Source organism: Chiloscyllium plagiosum, chromosome 19 (genome assembly GCF_004010195.1).
Source record: "Chiloscyllium plagiosum isolate BGI_BamShark_2017 chromosome 19, ASM401019v2, whole genome shotgun sequence".
Taxonomy (NCBI): Eukaryota; Metazoa; Chordata; class Chondrichthyes; order Orectolobiformes; family Hemiscylliidae; genus Chiloscyllium; species Chiloscyllium plagiosum.
In genome coordinates, this window is record NC_057728.1 from 27,349,118 (window position 1) to 27,368,251 (window position 19,134).

Consider the following 19,134-nt stretch of genomic DNA (forward strand, 5'->3'; position numbering starts at 1 on the left):
ATTAGCTTTTCCCCACAGTCATTTTGATCAGCTTCCTGTTAAAATAGTAAAGTGCAACTGATTTAATACTTGTGCAATGAAGCCACCGCAATGTAGATTGGGCATGATGTTACTTTCATGATTCCTGTGGCCTTTCCCAACATCCAGTGGAAGCTCTTAATAACAGGTAGATTGGATACATTCCAATGTGATGAGCTGTGTTAAAATGTATCTAACGGTTTTTCATCATCAGAGCTGTCTCCAAAAATCCAAAAGTTGAAGTAATTTTGGGGGTTTTGGACTGATGTAGGTTATCAAATAATTTCAATGCAAGTGCTACAATGGAAATTTTCTCATGTTCAATGACACATGGTTGGAGCCAAACTGTTGTCTAAAATCTTCAATGTTTCCAGGAATGTTTGCTTTGAAATAGATTTTCCTCACTGCACACAATCTGATAGTGTACAGCAAACAACCTTCATTGCACAGGGCGGCCAATTTGCAAATAATCTGTTGATACAAAAAAAATTGCAAAGGAAACATTTTGGCTATACATAAAATGCAAATTTGATAATTCTATATTGATTTTGCTCATATTAAACAATTCATTTAGACAATAGATTGGATTTTTCCTAACATGCTCTTCATTCCAATTCAACATGACTTATGCAACAGGGATACTCCAATATCACACTTTAAACTTTTAAGCAGAGAATTGTTATGCAAATTAATTGTATTACCAGACAACTGTAACAGCCATTCATATTTCAATTTTTCTCTTCTATACAATAAGATTAAACTTCATTGGTCTGCTATAACTGTACAAGTGTTTTACAGATATTACTAAGCTTCAGTTATTGTTAATTTGAACTTGAATTATATACACTTTCATCATTTTGCTAAACTCTAAACATTGCTGATTCTGGATAATAATTATTAGCCCCTCAAGGAATGCAGTAGACTATAGCATCTGAGTAGTGAAACATACATAAACAAATCGGAGAAAGTCAGCAGATCTGGCAAAATCTGTGAGGAGAAAACAGTTAACTTTGAGTCTGGCGACACATCAGAACTGATGAACCGAGTTCTGAAGAAGAGTTATTGGACTTGAAGAAACTCAGCAGGCCTGGCAGCATCTGCAGGAAGAGTTAACGTTTCAACAATTTGTTTTTGTTTCAGATCTCCAGCATCTGCAGTTGTTTTATTTTTGTGAAACATGCTGACTTCTTTCCGCAACTCATTCAAGGAAATGTGGGCCACTGTCACCTGATTATATGGATAAACAATGCTAGAGAAAACCCGGAAACAAACCGGCCAAACGAAAATATATGGTCATACCAGAGCAATACATTTCTAATCTTTTAAACTGGATTATTAAAATGTTAAATATTAGAGCATATTTGCATAAAACAATAGCCAATAATAGTGCTTTTATTCAGGGGATTTTGCATTGCTGTTCAGTTTACAGCATCAGTACACTCTTGCCTAATTAACATTGGTGTTTCTGTTGAAACAGAGGTCATTGAAAGAATGAAATAATGTTATGAAGGAAATTCTACTGCTTAATTGCCAAGGTCTTTGGCTAGCCATATTAGTTAACCGGATTGCCAGGAAATTGAGAAGCCCTGGTAATTGTGTTCACATGGACAAGACTGTTCGATTCCTATTTCATAGACAAACTGGGTAAAAAGGAATTCATGTACAAACAAACTTCTGCCCTCTGTCTCAAGATTTCTCAGCTCAAGCTGAATTGACAGAAACTTAACACAACTAAATGAAAACTTCAATGTTTCACAGGGACCAGATACCTAACACAGACAGCTTCGACAATCAAGCAACAAATTTCACGCATCCCATTCGTCCTCATCTTCAGTAGTTTGCTGTTGTGGAGGTGGGAGGGGTGGAATGGCATCAGACATTCTGGCAAAAGCTCCACCTGGTACAGGATCACTACTGGCAACTGCTCCACCACTGCCTCCTTCACCTTGAGGACCTTTACCAGAAATACCTGTGAATCAGATGAACAACTTGTAATTCTAGTCAGATATACAGAATGATAACAGGCATCAGAAAATATAATAGCAAAGGAATGTGTGAATTAGGAACAGGAGCAGACCAAGAAAATAATACCATAACTGATCTGATTGTGGCCTCAACTCTGCACATTGCTGCCTACCCAATATCCATTGATTCTCCAGTTAGCCAAGAATCTCTGCCTCTGGAAACCAGTCTCTGGAAACACTTCCCAAGTTTCAAAGTCCATAACCTTTGCAGGAAAAAGTTCACCTCATTGATCTTATTCATAAACAGTACCACCCAATTCCAGTCTCTCCCATAAAAAGGGACAACATCCTTTCATAATCTGCCCAGAAAATCCTCTCAGAATTAAGAGTCTCAATAATATTAACTCCCGTTCTTCTAAACTCCATTAGAAACAGGCCCAGTCTGATGAAATTTTCCTCAAACTTTGCATCCCCCGACACACAAGTTGGTTAATAAATCAGGAAATAGGTTGGTACAAAAAATAGTTGGTCTGACAAGAACAGCCACTCTGGAAATATTAGAATAATAAAGACCTAATCACCTGTGAAATCACAAAGTGAAAGTGACAGTTACCTTAATCCTTCTTTAAAGAGGCACAAAGTTCAAGAAACAAAAAATAGCATCAAGAAGTGCAATCTTTTTTAGATAATGTAGATCATACAATAACTGCATGTGTCAGCACTGTGTTTGTACCTTTTCTCCTCATTGCGAGCTTGTTGAAGAGATCAGACATCAGATCCCCACCTCCTTTCATTGTTCCACCTGGAACACAATACAGGTCAAGATCAATAAGGCTTCTACTTCTTCCACTGTTTAGTCGAAGCGAGAGAGAGAATACATTACACATGTAAATTTCTATTTATCCTCCAATTAACAAACTGACAGTACAAGCAAGGAAAATTTAAAAAAAACACAAAAGTCGACTAATTCTGCTATTTTGATTCAAAACAACTGAGAATTTGCAATCATTGCCATTTGTAGTAATAGGAAGCTCCAAACATGCGATAAGAATACAAAAACATGGAAATACATAGTAGAATAAATAAGTCAGTCTGGATTAATGTTTCAGGTCGATGACTTTCATCATAATTGCACAAGCATCTGGCAAGATATTTTACCTGCGTTTGGATAAAACAGTTTCTCAAACTGAAATATACACTTATAGAATGAGTGTAGTGAAGGTTCACCAGACTGAATCCTGGAATGTGAGGATTATTTACAAGGAAAGATTGGGTTGAGTGGACTGCTCTTTGTTGTGTTAAATGAATGATAAGAGATCCAATGAAGAGTATAAATTCTGACACGGCTGCACCGACTGGATGGGGGAGTGGTGGGGATGATCATGGAGGAGTGGGGTTCTAGAAGGAGGGGAAGAATGTGGGAGTATGGTGTTGAGATGCAGGATCAACCACAAATCACACAACAGTGCAGCAAGCTTGATGGACCAAATGGCTTACTCCTACTCTATTTTTCTATTGACAGCAAGGATTTTCATCAACTTAGTGTTCTTGAATCTCAAGGGATAAAAGCTACCTCTTTCGCAGGTAGATAATTCAGGTAAAGATTACACAAAGGATTTCATTGTAACCCAGTATGTGGGAAAGTGAAAAATCAGTATCACCACTCAACCCCTTCAGTAACTTCACAACAGCATTTAAATGTAAAACAGTTTTATATACCTTCTGAAACAAAGAAGGGGCATTAAATAGAGAATACCTTGTTCCTGTTCTTTCTGTTTCTTCTTTTCCATTTTAATGGTCTTCGCATTCCGCAGTTTGGCTTTCCCGATTCCTCCAGCCTGACGGATTGATTCCAGCAGACTGGCTCTTCCATTTGAGGGTTTCACAACTTCTTGTGGTGCTCCATGAACACAGCCACCTTCTGAGGGACAATTTGTGAAAGTAGACATCAATAAAAGTTTTTCACAATTAGAGTTCCATTCATTTCGAAGAGAAATTTTATGAGTATAATTGAACTTTGCAGAGAACAAAAACAGTCTTCCATGGAAGGAAACATGGCAGACACAATCACAGAATGGTTACAGAACAGGATGAAACCTTTTGATTCATCATGTCTCCGTTGTGTCTCTGCAAAAGCCATGAACTTGTTGGTACAATCCTCCCTTAGTCCTGTACGTCTGCAAATGTTTCCTTCAAATAAGTAGCCATAAAAACATGTTAGTCTTACGTCCTGGTTGCAGGTGTATTTTGCTACCTATGTCTCAATGGTATCACAAAGCACTTCACATCCAATCAATATTTTTTGAAATCACCTATGTGGCTAATGATTTCATAATCAACACATTCCAGGACTATGGCAGCAGAAGCCATTATGCAACAATGGACAAGTTCAAATCCCACAAAAGCAGTTGGGAATTTTAAATGCAATAACAAATAAAATCTGAGATTAAATAAAAACTATCAGTAATGTTAACCACTAAACCAGATTGTCATAAAAAGGTCTATGCAATTCACCACTGTCCTTTAGGAAGGTAATTTTGGCTTGTATGTGACTCCAGATCCACAGAAATGTTGCTGATTTTTAAAGTGCCCTCTGAAAAAGGTGGAGCAAGCCATTTGGCTGCTTTCCAGAAGGTAGGAATGCCACACCCTTGGAAAGGGAAATTAGTCATAGACAGAAAATGACCAGATTTTAAATTTTCTATTTTTCCTGCCTTTACCTCAAACCTCTCAATTCCCTTACTGATTAAAAATCCAACTCAGTCTTGAATATTCTCAATCACCTAGCCTCGACAGCCTTCTGCAGTAAGGAATTCCACAGATTTCATTATCCTCAAAAGAATTCCTCATTTGTTTTAAATACATAACCCCCTTACTCTGAGGATATGTCCTTTGACCTTATAATCTCCCAGATGGGGAAACATTTCCACATTTACCCTTTTCAAACCTCTTAAGGCTTTTATATGTTTCAATGAGGTCACTCTTCTAACACCAATGAGTACATGTCCAACCTATACAACACCACCTCATCAGAAAATCCCTCCATACCTGGAATCAACCTAGTGAACATTCTTTGAACTGCCTCCAATGCCAGTATATTTTTTTCCTTAGATATAGGGACTATAACTAGTCAGTTTTCTAGGCATGGTTTTATCAGTGCTTTGTAAAGTTTTAGCAAGATTTGTTTTTATGCTCCATTTCTTTTGAAGTAAATGCCAACAATCCATGTGCCTTCCCATTACCTACTGAACTAGGACGATAGCTTTTCGTGATTCGTGCACTAGGATCTTCAAATTCCTGTGTTGTCACTTCCTGCAGTTTCTCTCTACTTAAATAATATTAGGTTGTTATTCTTCCTGCCAAAGTGCATGACCTAACATTTTCCCATATTAGAATTCCATTTGCCAAGTTTTTGCCCACTTAATCTGAACCTTAAACGGAATTTCTATATCAATGAAGAATAATTTTAATAAAAGCCAGACATTCCATCTAAAGTTTTGTTAAAAATACAACTTGTGGAGGTGGCTGGGCAATACGTTAGAAAAGCAATTTTGTCAGAAATGTTACTGCCCCTTTACATTCATGAGATTAAGGGCATTTTAAAAAGAGATCACAGCAGCTCAGAATATACTTAGAGTTGTAAATGTGGACCACAAACCTCACATCCCACCCCAGCAACGACCTGCAGTCCCAGGACAATCCTGCTGATGGTAGAAGAGATCTATAGGAAAATACCACTAGCTGTGCACTAGTGCAGTTGATGTTTAATTATTCCAAGTATTCCTGTCACGAGAGACTAATGAATCAAATTTATGCAAAAGCAAAAACGTGCAAATGCTGGAAACCTGACAAAAACAAAAAAAGTTGGAATATTCAGCAGGTCAGGAAGCATTTGCACAGATAAACTGTTCTGATGATACGTAATCATGGACTGGAAACTTTAAATTTTGTGCACTATAAGTTAACAGTCCATAGTGACTAGCACAAAATTCAGAACATATGATAGAGGAGATACATTAAAAAACAAACCAACCTGGTGGTTGACTATTAGCAACATCAGTTTGCAGAGATGACTGAGGTGGAGGTGGAGGTGGTGGTGGGGGTGGAGGAGGAGGAGCACTAACTGGTGTCAGCAGTTCTAGAGTACTAAGTCCAACAGGCGGCAGTGGTAGATTTGTATTCTGTTGATCTGAAAGACACATGAACAGCAAAGTTAAGACTTTGTGGAATTTCCAGAATAACTACTGAAATAAATGCTTGATGAAACGATGGCTACTTGTCTGCAACTGACAAATTATTGTCCCAATGGAGATACATTATGACATAAAGCTACTTCCAAATGTTTGGTGACTAAAGATGTGACATTAATGTTGGCCAAACCCTTATACAATGTAGGCCTACATTAAACAAGTTACATTTGGTAACATCAAACATACCTTCCCTGGCCCTCATCTTCCCTCCCCACAAAACCCCGTGCTTTAAAGCGGTTTCATTGCATATTAAACCAGTGTAGGCCATATGTACTGAGCATGGCAGGAAATGTGGAGAAGTTGGGGGAAGAGAAGAGCAGGGTGCAGATGGTGGCGTGATGAGACAAGGATGGAAACAGTTGCAAGGGAATGAGGAGGAGGGTGCAGAGCTCAGTGGCTACTTCTACAAACCGCCAAATAGTTTTTTTTACATTGTCTTACAGTACCTGGTCCATTTGCATAAGCAGGCTCTGTGTTGAAACTGGGCAGTTCAGGCATATTACTCCCTGGTGCAGAGGGTGCGATACCCGGACCCAGATCCGCACTATACATGAGGTCATCAGCAATGCCAGGTAGATCTGGCAGATAGGATGGGACATCAATCTCTGGCACTTGCCCCAGGTCTGGCACATAGAAATAATTTTCAGTTGTCTGAAAAACCAAAAGATGGCAATATTCATAGGTCTATACAAACAGCTCAAAATTAAAGCTATTGCAAATATCTTCTTTAGTTTGAGTCAGCCTACAGTGAATTTGATAACAAAATGCATCACTTGGTTCTCATTAGCTTTTATAGCAAATCATAACCGCAGTAATTGCATTTTCTTTCAGATTGATTCAACCAATGTTTGACACATCAAAACTCAACAAGGGAGGCAAACTGACTTGGCTCAAGTTCCAAAACTTAGTGATTGAACTTTAGTTTAACCCAATAACATCAAAGTGACTGTGATCTCTCTTGAGAATGGATTGTATTTGGCCTCTCCAGATATGCCCATTTTTCATTAATTAGTTAACTATTTCCTTTTGAATGCTTTAATTGAACCTACGTTCATCACACCCATGCACACACCAGTGCTTTCCAGAACCTAATCATCTAAATGCAATATTAAATGCACTTATAAATTATATAAATCTGGCACCATCACACTTCAGCAGTAGCATTTTATATATGCATTTCTTTTTTAAAAAACGATGTAGTATTGTTGATGGAACATGGCCTACGCAGACTTCAGCTATGCAATTCTCTAAATTACCTGTCGTTCAAGTTGCTCCCTCTTGGTGATAGAAAGTGGTGCATCAAATGGTTTCTCATCTTTTTCAGTCTCCAGAGCAGTGTGAGTTTTTGTCACTGCTCCAGCTAATGGATCCAATAGAACATACTTCTTATAGCTGTGGGGAAAAGGTTAAACATTGTTCTTTGAAAATGTTAGATCTCCCTCTTTTCCTTTTTTTTAAAAATCCAGTCCTGAATATTTTTAGACATACAGGGTTCTTTGGGCTTGTTGCTCCTGCACTTCACCCTAAACAGGGAACATGCGCCTGTCCCTGTCTCAGTACGTTTTTGAACACTTACTCTATACCTATAATTCACAAATCCATCTGACAACATGCTACGCAAATTTAATACCAGATAAGTGTTCATGAAATTAGAGATGATAGATTAGCATGGATAGATGATTGGTTAACATATCGGAAGCAAAGAATAGGCATAAAATCAAGCATTTTCAAGTTGACAGGTTGTATGAGAAGAGCACCATAAGGATCATGCAAACATCCAACTAATATTAAGGATTTAGTTGAACAGAGAGAAATGTATCTAAGTTTGCTGATAACAGAAAGCCGAGTGGGAGTGCAATTAGAGAACATAAAGACATTTTAAAGGATTGGTCAAGTGAGTGGGCAAAAAGTTGGCAGATGGAGTAAAATATGAGAGACGTGAGATTATTCCAAAGAATTGAAAAACAATTATTTTAAAAAGGACGTGAAACTTGTAAATGTTAATGTCACAGAGACTTGACTGTGCAAGGGGCCCAGCAGGAACATAAAAGGTTAGCATGCCGTTAAAGCCAGCAATTAGAAAATGGTATATTGACCTTCACTGAAAAGGTGACAGGTTCAAGAATAAATAAGTGTTGCTACAATTGTATAGTTTTTGTGAGACCACATCTAAAGTACTGAGTAAGTTTTGGTGTCCACATTTCATGATATATTTAACGAGATACAAAATAGTAAAGGATCACTATATTGGTCCTGAGGATGACAAGTTTGTCAGTTATGACAACAAGGTAAATAAACTAGGTCCATATTCTTTGGTGTTTCAAAAAAGAGATGATTTTATTGAGGCAGTCAATACTGTAAAGGAGCTGATATGAAGAGATTGATTTCACTAGGTAGGCAAGCTAAAATACAAGCATGATTTCAGGATAAGGTGCCCAACAGTTTGGACTGCGACGATGCTGCCCCTTTAACAAGGTTATTTTGTCCTTTAATCCCCCAAAAGAGACGTCTAAAAGGCAGAGGTGCCAATATATCCGGAGGTGGCTACTTTAAACAATGGCAGGGGACTGGCCAGTTCTCCCAGTTCAGGTTTTTTCTTCTACTTTATTTTGATTTACAGGCAGCCAGAAACTGCTGGTAGCAGGGAAGTTGCTACTGTGGAAAAAAAAGGGTCCACGCTTCAACAGATGTTTCTTGCCAGACTCTTCTCTCTGAAATCTCTCCTGCCTGTAAGAACCAGAGTTTGAATTTACCATTTGCCAAGGGGTGTGTTTTTGGGATGTTGTGGGTATTGGAAGTTGTGATTTCAAGTTGGTTGGATTTCCAAACTGTAAGGTATTCTAAATTCTATTTTCTTTTGTTACTGTTTTAACCATACTGTGGAAAGAAATTTGGTTTTGCTTCAAGGACCAATATTGTGGTAAGGAGATTTGCTAGAGTTGCTTGGCAGAATTTAAACTTGTAAGGTGGGGGAGTGGGACCCAGGGAGATAGTGAGGAAAGAGATCAGAAGCTGGTACAGTTGAGAAAAGAAACGAGTCAAACAGTCAGGACAGGCAGGGACAAAGCAGAGAACAAGGAAGGACTGATAAATTAAATAGTATTATTTCAGTGCAAGAGGCTTAACAGGGAAGGCACATGAACTCAGGGCATGGTTAGGAACATGTGAGTGGGATATCATAGCAATTACAGAAACGTGGCTCAGGGATGGACAGGACTGGCAGTTTAATGTACCAGGATACAAATGCTACAGGAAGGACAGAAAGGGAGGCAATAGAGGACAAGGAGTGGCATTTTTGATAAGGGATAGCATTACAGCTGTACTGAGAGGGGATATTCCCGGAAATACATCCAGGGAAGTTATTTGGGCGGAACTGAGAAATAAGAAAGGGATGATCACCTTACTGGGATTGTATTATTGACCCCCTAATAGTCAGAGGGAAATTGAGAAAAAAATTTGTAAGGAGTTCTCCGTTATCTATAAGAATAATAGGGTGGTTATGGTAGGGGATTTTAACTTTCCAAAGATAGAATGGGACTGCCGTAGTGTTAAGGGTTTAGACGGATTTGTTAAGTGTGCACAAGAAAAATTCTCTCATTCAGTATGTGAATGTACACCTACTAGAGAAGGTGCAAAACTTAACCTACTCTTGGGAAATAAGGCAGGACAGGTGACTGAGGTGTCAGTGGGGGAGCACTTTCGGGCCAACGACCATAATTCTATTAGTTTTAAAATACTAATGGAAAAGGATAGACCAGATTTAACAGTTGAAGTTCTAAATTGGAGAAAGCTAATTTTGACAGTATTAGGCAAGAACTTTCAAAAGCTGATCGGGGGCAGATGTTCACAGGTAAAGGGAGCTGGAAAATGGGAAGCCTTCAGAAGTGAGATAACAAGAGTCTAGCGACAGTATATTCCTGTCAGGGTGAAAGGAAAGGCTGGTAAGTATAAGGAATTCTGGATGACTAGACAAATTGAGCGTTTGGTTAAGAAAAAGAAGGAAGCATTTTTCAGATATTGACAGGATAGATTGAGTGAATCTTTAGAAGAGTATAAAGGAAGTAGGTGTATACTTAAGAAGGAAATCAGGCAGGCCAAAAGGGGACATGAGATAGCTTTGGCAAATAGAGTTAAGGAGAATCCAAAGGGTTTTTACAAATATATTAAAGACAAAAGGGTAACTAGAAAGAGAACAGGGCCCCTCAAAGATCAGCAAGGCGGCCTTTGTGTGGAGCCGCAGGAGATGGGGGAGATACTAAGCGAGTATTTTGCATCTGTGTTTACTGTGGAAAAGGACATGGAAGATATAGATTGTAGAGAAATAGATGGCGACATCTTAAAAAATGTCCATATTAGAGGAGAAAGTGCTGGACGTCTTGAAATGCATAAAAGTGGATAAGTCCCCAGGCTCTGATCAGGTGTATCCTAGACTTCTGTGGGAAGTTAGGGAAGTGATTGCTGGACCCCTTGCTGAGATATTTGTATCATCAATAGTCACAGGTGAAGTGCCGGAAGACTGGAGGTTGGCTAACGTGGCGCCAATATTTAGGAAAGATGGTAAGGACAAGCCAGTAAACTATAGACTAGTGAGCCTGATGTTGGTGGTGGGCAAGTTGCTGGAGGGAATCCTGGCGACAGACTGTACATGTATTTGGAAAGGCAAGGACTGATTAGGGACAGTCAGCATGGCATCATGCATGGGAAATCAAGTCTCTCAAACTTGATTGAGTTTTTCTGAAGTAACAGAGGATTGAGGAGGGTAGAGCAGTGGTCGTGATCTATATGGACTTCAATAAGGTGTTCAACAAGGATCCCCCATAGGAGACTGGTTAGTAAGGTTAGACCTTCTGGAATACAGGGAGAATTAGCCAGTTGAATACTCAAAGGTAGAAGACAGAGGGTGGTGGAGGAGGGTTGTTTTTCAGACTGGAGGCCTGTAACCAGGAGTGCCACAAGGATCGGTGCTGGGTTCTCTACTTTTCGTCATTTATATAAATGATTTGGATGTGAGCATAAGAGGTATTGTTAGTTAGTTTGCAGATGACACCAAAATTGGAGGTGTAGTGGACAGCAAAGAAAGTTACCTCAGAATACAGGAGGATCTTGATCAGATGAGCCAATGGACTGAAGAGTGGCAGATGGAGTTTAATTTAGATTAATGCAAGGTGCTGCATTTTGGGAAAGCAAATCTTAGCAGGACTTATACACTTAATGGCAAGGTTCTAGGGAGTGTTTCTGAACAAAGAGACCTTGGAGTGCAGGTTCATAGCTCCTTGAAAGTGGAGTTGGAGGTAGATAGGATAGTGAAGAAGGCATTCTATATGTTTTCCTTTATTGGTCAGAATATTGAGTACAGGAGTTGGGAGGTAATGTTGCAGCTGCACAGGACATTGGTTAGGCCACTGTTGGAATATTGTGTGCAATTCTGGTCTCCTTCCTATTGGAAAGATGTTGTGAAACTTGAAAGGGCTCAGAAAAGATTTACAAGGATGTTGCCAGGGTTAGAGGATGTGAGCTACAGGGAGAGGTTGTTTTCCCTGAAGCATCGGAGGCAGAGGGATGACTTTATAGAGATTTATAAAATCATGAGGGGCATGGATAGGGTAAATAGACAAAGTCCCTTCCCTGCAGTGGGGGAATCCAGAACTAGAGGGTCTCCTCTACATTGGGGAGACTGGGCGCCTCCTAGCAGAGCGCTTTAGGGAACATCTCTGGGACACCCGCACCAATCAACCACACCGCCCCGTGGCCCAACATTTCAACTCCCCCTCCCACTCTGCCGAGGACATGGAGGTCCTGGGCCTCCTTCACCGCCGCTCCCTCACCACCAGACGCCTGGAGGAAGAACGCCTCATCTTCTGCCTCGGAACACTTCAATCCCAGGGCATCAATGTGGACTGCAACAGCTTCCTAGTTTCCCCTTCCCCCACCTCACCCTAGTTCCAAACTTCCAGCTCAGCACTGTCCCCATGACTTGTCCTGCCTGCCTATCTCCTTTTCCACCTATCCACTCCACCCTCTCCTCCCTGTCCTATCACCTTCATCCCCTCCCCCGCTCACCCATTGTACTCTATGCTACTTTCTCCCCACCCCCACCCTCCTCTAGCTTATCTCTCCACGCTCCAGGCTCACTGCCTTTATTCCTGATGAAGGGCTTTTGCCCAAAACGTCGATTTTGAAGCTCCTTGGATGCTGCCTGAACTGCCGTGCTCTTCCAGCACCACTAATCCAGGCATAGGTTTAGGGTGAGAGGGGAAAGATATAAGAGAGACCTCAGGGGCAACTTTTTCACGCAGAGGGTGGTAAGTGTATGGAATTACCTGCCAGAGGAAGTGGTGGAGGCTAGTACAATTGCAACATTTAAAAGGCATCTGAATGGGTATATGAAAAGAATGGGTTTGGAGGGATACGGGCCGGGTGCTGGCAGGTGGGACTAGGTTGGGTTGGGATATCTGGTCAACATGGACGAGTTGGACTGAAAGGCCTGTTTCCGTGCTGTACACCTCTATGATTCTAAGCAGAGTGGTTTGCCCAGCTGCATCACTCCTGGAATATCGACTTTACATCTGCCTTCAAAATAAGAAAAATGTTATGCTCTGGGCTACTTAAAGTGTTTTGAGAATGGGTCTGACCTCATCCAAAACACGACCGAATCAAGAAGAGATCTTTTTCACTTAAAGGGTTGCAAGTCTTTGAAATTCAGTACCTGACCTTTATGGATGTTGTCATCATTGAATATATTTAATCTATTAGGGAATCAAGGAATATGGGGAGTAAGCAAGAAAATGAATTTGAAGACCAAGATAGGCTTTGAACATTCTACAGTATGGGAGGCACAACAGACCACATTTTCCTCCTTTTTAAAAATGTCATGATCCCCTAACATCTATAACTTGCTAACAGTATTTTTATATTTTTCCAGTTCGTTAACTCAAAAGTTCACATCATGAAAACCAGGTTTCCAACCACCACCTCAATCAAATTTACAGTATAAATATTTCATTCTTTCATGCTATGTGTTAGTGTAAAAGTAGTTTCGGAGTCTTTTACAATTAAAATTTACTTACCTCGTTTAAAGCATACATGTTTGAGATGTTTCTCCTTTGATTAAAAAGTGATATTACATTTAAACCTGTGATATTTATAATTCACATACAGAATGTGAAAACACAAAAACATCTTTTTCCAGGCAAACTGCAAGATGTAATGTTCTACAAATGTTGGTATGAGATTACAGTTCATTATCTTCTGTAAATGTCATCTTGCATTCACTTCATAAACAGACCACACTGGCAAATGGTACGTCTATATATAATTTAAATATGAACAAGAAAAATATACAAAATTCATTCCTCTAATGACACTTACGGGTTTTCAGTGGTGTTGAAAAGTAGTAGAGAACTGATAGAGGTGATATTTCGGGGAAGGCTTCCCAATCCTTCTTCTGTCTCATTCTCCTCGCGTGACTTGGTGTTCAGACACACAGGATAATGCTTTGCCTTTTCCTGAAGGGAAAGAAAAATCTCAACTGGTTCAGTTTGAAAATCTCAGCTAGGAAATGTTTGTCATAGAAATATCTTTAACTCCAGATGTATATTTTACAAGACAGTTGAAATGTATCCTGAATGCAAAGAAGGAATCACATGAGCAATCTGCCCAGCATCCATGGTTAGTCCTGCCAATGAATTTCAGCAGAGTGACAGAGGACACATACCAGATCATCAGTCCACGTGTTCTTTCAAAATGAAGGAGGTTCACTAGACAATGATCAGGAACAGAACCTAGCCAGATTTCTCCTCCCTGACTCTAACACATTAAAGCCTCACTGACATCCCAGCTAAGATTAGATATTGGATATCATAAGGCTGTAATGACAGCACTGAAACAAACATCTGAAAATGCAGTTAGTGATTGATGCAGGGACCATGTCAATAATCAAAAATGAAATAATTAGGTGTTTGAGTGAAAGTGTGTGGGGGGGGGCAAAGAAATGTAGAAGAGGAAATATAGAAGCAAATAGGCATATTCAATTAAAGTATTATTTATACGATGGTCTCTGCGTGCCTATGTTATTTCCAAGTTAAAATATAAAGACTTGGATGGAGCAGAAATGAAGAATATGTTCTGCATACTACTTTTCTACACAAGGTAACAATGTGTGGATCACCTGCTACCTTTTCTGTTCAACAAGATGTGGAGAATACTTATGTTTTCAGAACAATTTTCAGTTTAAATATAAAGCAGAAGCAAGACAACAGGCTGTGCATTGCTGCAAAATGTGGTTTCCAGGGAAAGGGATGGAAAGTCCAATGCAAACACTATTTTCAAAGAATGTGAAGGACAAAACTCTGAGCTGATTGAAGAATGTATCATGCATTGTTCAATTAGTTTTCTTGCCTATTCACCTTGCATTGTAAATAAATAACCTACTGCACAAATAGATTGATATTTGTAGTGGGTTAACCCAAAACGCATTTCAGTATTTTTTCTTAGCCATTTCTATTTGAACAGCTTTTGATATTTATACAGCTTGCAATAGGATCAAAAATCATGGAAAAAGCAAAATTGAAGAAGAAAATCAGCTGCTAATGTGTTTAATTCAATGTCAAAATTCACAAGGGAAATTCTGTGGGCTGATGGCAAGGCTATGATGGTCGCATACCTGCACTGCCTTTTCATCCAGTGGTTTCAGTTTGCTGTGAATCTTATAGCGTGGGCATTTCTGTAAAGCAGCATCATCGACTCCAGTGAAAATGGAAACATAATCCTGAAGTTTGTCAGGTGCAGGGTATTTTGCACTGGAAAAAACCTGCACAGAAAGAGAATCCAGAATCAAATAACAGGTCAATCATTTCCTAAATTCACTCGAATGATTTCTCTCTTACTTTTAGCCGATATCCCCGAGCCCTAGCTTCTCCAAATCAACAGAAATAGCTTCCATTTAATATTGCTTGAAGGATATCAGCTTTGGAGGATTGTGAAAAAAGAAATATATTTCCAGTTTTATGAATTTATCTGGATCGGTTTCTTTAAAAAGAGGTCATTCAAAGTTCACTGCAGAATTAGAATTTTTTTTATATAAGACAAGGCTCAGACCCCAAGAAGTCTGTTTGAAAAGTCACACAGAAAATGCTGGAGAAACTCAGCCACATATGTGTCATGATAGTTAATTACCAAATCAGAAGATTTGGGATAGAAATCACTAGGCTGTCAGCATTGAAGTAGTAAAGGTCATCAGAGTGGTGAAATGTTCATGCCATCCAAGTTGAGGAATCAAAATCTTCTTCATATTTCAAGCGAGAGTGAGAGAAAGAGAAAGAGAGAGATTGGAAGGAGTCAGATAAGCAGAAACATGAAAAGTTGCAAAAGAAGTATAATTGTTTTGGATTTGTGTCTCCAGCAATGGATGTGTTGGAATTAGGGTGAAACGTTGTTTTAATGCTTGTGACAAGATCTTTCTACATATATGCATATAGCTTACTTTATAAAAACTTTATTTTTGTTCAAGAATACTTGCTACTTCATTTGAATATGTTTAAACAAAACAACAAGAGAAGAAAATCTCAGGCTAGGTTTAATTTTGGGATCTGACTCATCCAGTGGTACCATGAGCTGGAATCATCTGGGGCCTCATCCTTAACTAAAAGATTCCAGTAATTTTGTGGCAGCAGAATATTAGGATAACTGGTGTAATTCTCTAATTTCCCCTCTCACCTTTCCTAAATAGTGGAGTCACATATACAAATGTTCCCATCTGAACGGCTGGACTCCTGAGCACAGAGAATTTTGGAAGATCTTCATGAAGACATCAATTTTTTTTTCCCCATCTGCCAACTTCAAAACCCTGGGAAGCAAGTATTCAGGCCTGAGGGATTTTTTACTCCTCAGTGCAATCATTTTCTTAATTACTCTTAATTTGCTTGTTATTTTGGCAAAGTCCATTCTTGATCCAGTGCTAAACAATCCAAAGAAAGCACTATATTTCTCAACTGCAAATATTTGTACAAAATAGTTACGTCAACTTATATTAAAGTATAATGTTATTATCTCAGTTGTCTGTGTGTAATAGGTTCACTTTACTCTTAGTCACGTTTTCACAGATAGACTTTTTAAAAGGGGCCAATTCACAACTCCTATAGTTTTAAATGATTTTCTCTTTTTACCAATGCAATCTCTGCTGCCTACCTGCTTCTTCTATTGACGCATATAGATGCAAGTCTATGATTATTAAGGATATTCCTCCCCCGTTGTTACATTCCCTTTCATTTTTATATTTGTTACAACTAGAATAGTCAATTTCCAATTTTGACCATTTGAGATTCAGCATTCAGTAATGACTGCTATGTTCTACCCATAAAATTATATGTGCATATGCAATTGCTTCTATTCATTTGATTACATTTTAATTTAAGGCATTAGTCCAAATCTGTCCATTTGTTCTCAATATTTTCTCATGTATCCTACTCCTGTTTGCAGATTTAATCACTTCACAACTTTCACATTTTAGGCTCACCACACAATCTCAAGCTATTACTCTACTCTCCCTTATGGTTTACAAGTGGTCACTGTTTTCATCCTTTCTGCTAGGACACTGATCCAAGCCTGTTTAAGTTGGCAGATGCATGTTCATTTCCTTAATCTATTTAAACACCATTTTACACCAGGCTCAAGTAATGATTATAAACCAATCTAGAGGTGCTAATTGCCACACTCTGAACAGAACCTCTTGCCTACTCTTTCCTATGTTTTGATCCCAATAAATACAACAAATGTACCTTCCTGCTCCAATATCCTTTGATGTTAGTTTAATATGTTGGTCACCCTAGACAAGGTAAACACAATATAAGCTTCTCACTTCTCTTTAGGAGGAGGTTATCATTTTCCTCAAATATTAAATCTACAACTACCATATTACGTTTCCTCACTTCCTTCATTTGGGCAACCTCCTGCTCCAAGTTCCCAGGCTCAGGATTCTACTATTCCTCTATTTTTACCCTATCTTTAGTTAGCAAGCACGCGAATTCTGTCCCACTGTTCTCTATCTAACCTGTGTTCTCCATAAGCTGCATGCTAGCAGTCACTTTAACACAGTTGTGACTAAGGTGTGGACTAAATGATCCAAATATGTCTCCCATTTCTTAATGGTCAGTGTATCCAACCCCCCTTTCCAGCTGAAGTGCTTTCCTGGGAGAATCACACTGTCCACAACCCTCACATAATGCAGTCTAGACATAATCTGCTCTTTATATCTGAGACTAAAAAGTATTTACATATTGGAAAGGCATTTTGGAAAGGTAAATCAGGGCAGAACTTATACACAAAATGGTAAGGTCTTGGGGAGTGTTGCTGAACAAAGAGACCTTGGAGTGAAGGTTCATAGTTTTTTGAAAGTGGAGTCACAGGTACATAGGATAGTGAAGGTGTTTGGTATACTTGCCTTTATTGATCAGTGCATTGATTATATGAGTTGGGAGGTCCTGTTGCAGCTATATAGGACATTGCTGAGTTCACTTTTGGAACACTGTGTGCAATTCTAGTCTCCTTGCGAATAGGAAGGATATTAAGAAATTTGAAAGGGTTCAAAAAAATGATTTACAAGGATGTTGCTGGGGTTGGAGGATTTGAGCTATAGGGAGTCCAAAACTAGAGGACATAATTATAAGGAGAGATGGGAAAGATTTAAAGAAGGGGCAATTTCTTCACAAAGTGGACAGTGTGTGTATGGAATGAGCTGCCTGAGGAAGTGGTGGAGTCTGATACAATTACAACATTTCGAAGGCATCTGGGTAGGAAGGGTTTAGAAGGATAAATGCCAAACGCTTTCAAATGAGACTAGATTAATTTAGGCTATCTGGTCGGCATGGACAAGTTGGACCGAAGGATCTGTTTCTGTGCTGTATATCTCAAACTTATATGTAAAATTCAGATAGTTTCTAAGCTTAGAAACTATCATTTAGCTTGCATCAGAAAGTCAAATGTTAATGGCTAAATATATTTCCAAGACAGGATGGCGAGTGTTTTGGAGGAGAATTTGCAGGGGCTGCAGTTCTCATGTATCTGCTGCCCTTGTCCTTCTGGACGAAGGTGGTCGTGGATTTGGAACATGCTGTCTAAGGATCTTTGGTGAATTTCTGCAGTGCATCTTATTGATAGCACACACTGCTGCTACTGAGCGTTAGTGATGGAGAGAGTGTATGCTTGTGGATGTGGTGCCAAGGCTGCTTTGTCGAGCTTCTTTAGTGTAATTAAATCTATACCCATCAGGCAAGTGGGGAGTATTCAATCACACTCCTGAGTTGTGCCCTGTAGATGGTAGACAGGCTTTGGGGAGTCAGGAGGTGAGTGACTCGCTTCAGGATCCCCAGCTTTCAGCCTTTTATGTTCATCCAGCTGCCCTGATGCTATTTGCCACATCACCTCTGCACAGCACTGCGTTCAGATGTTTTTCATTCTCTGATTAACGTAAGCATTTCATTGAGTAATTTGTATGCAAGCAGAGCTGACAAATGAGTTCAGAATGATGTTGGATAGTCATTTGAGAGAAGTAAGCTTATTGAAGCAGGGCTGAAAATGTGTTGCTGGAAAAGCGCAGCAGGTCGGGCAGCATCCAAGGAGAATCGACATTTCAGGCATGAGCCCTTCTTCAGGAATGAGGAAAGTGTGTCCAGCTGGCTAAGATAAAAGGTAGGGAGGAGGGACGTTGGAAATGTGATAGGTGGAAGGAGGTCAAGGTGAGGGTGATAGGCCGGAGTGGGGTGGGGGCGGAGAGGTCAGGAAGAAGATTGCAGGTTAGGAAGGCGGTGCTGAGTTCGAGGGATTTGACTGAGACAAGGTGGGGGGAGGGGAAATGAGGAAACTGGAGAAATCTGAGTTCATCCCTTGTGGTTGGAGGGTTCCTAGGC

General features: G+C 39.5%; 1 protein-coding gene across 2 annotated transcripts in view; it reads right to left on the bottom strand.

Moving 5' to 3' along the window:
* Positions 1-19,134, bottom strand: part of wash1 (WAS protein family homolog 1) — a 29,321-nt gene continuing 10,187 nt past the window's right edge. Inside the window, exons 4-12 of one of the 2 annotated variants that reach the window (XM_043709420.1) lie at positions 14,895-15,041; positions 13,601-13,737; positions 7,489-7,624; positions 6,679-6,883; positions 6,016-6,171; positions 3,739-3,903; positions 2,716-2,784; positions 1,788-1,987; positions 1-489 (exon numbers count right to left, since the gene is read on the bottom strand). In XM_043709420.1, coding sequence (XP_043565355.1) covers positions 1,824-1,987; positions 2,716-2,784; positions 3,739-3,903; positions 6,016-6,171; positions 6,679-6,883; positions 7,489-7,624; positions 13,601-13,737; positions 14,895-15,041 — 1,179 coding nt within the window. In that variant the 3' untranslated portion in view covers positions 1-489; positions 1,788-1,823. Of the gene's footprint in view, positions 1,988-2,715; positions 2,785-3,738; positions 3,904-6,015; positions 6,172-6,678; positions 6,884-7,488; positions 7,625-13,600; positions 13,738-14,894; positions 15,042-19,134 lie in introns of both variants that reach the window. The other variant, XM_043709419.1, reaches the window with a different exon arrangement.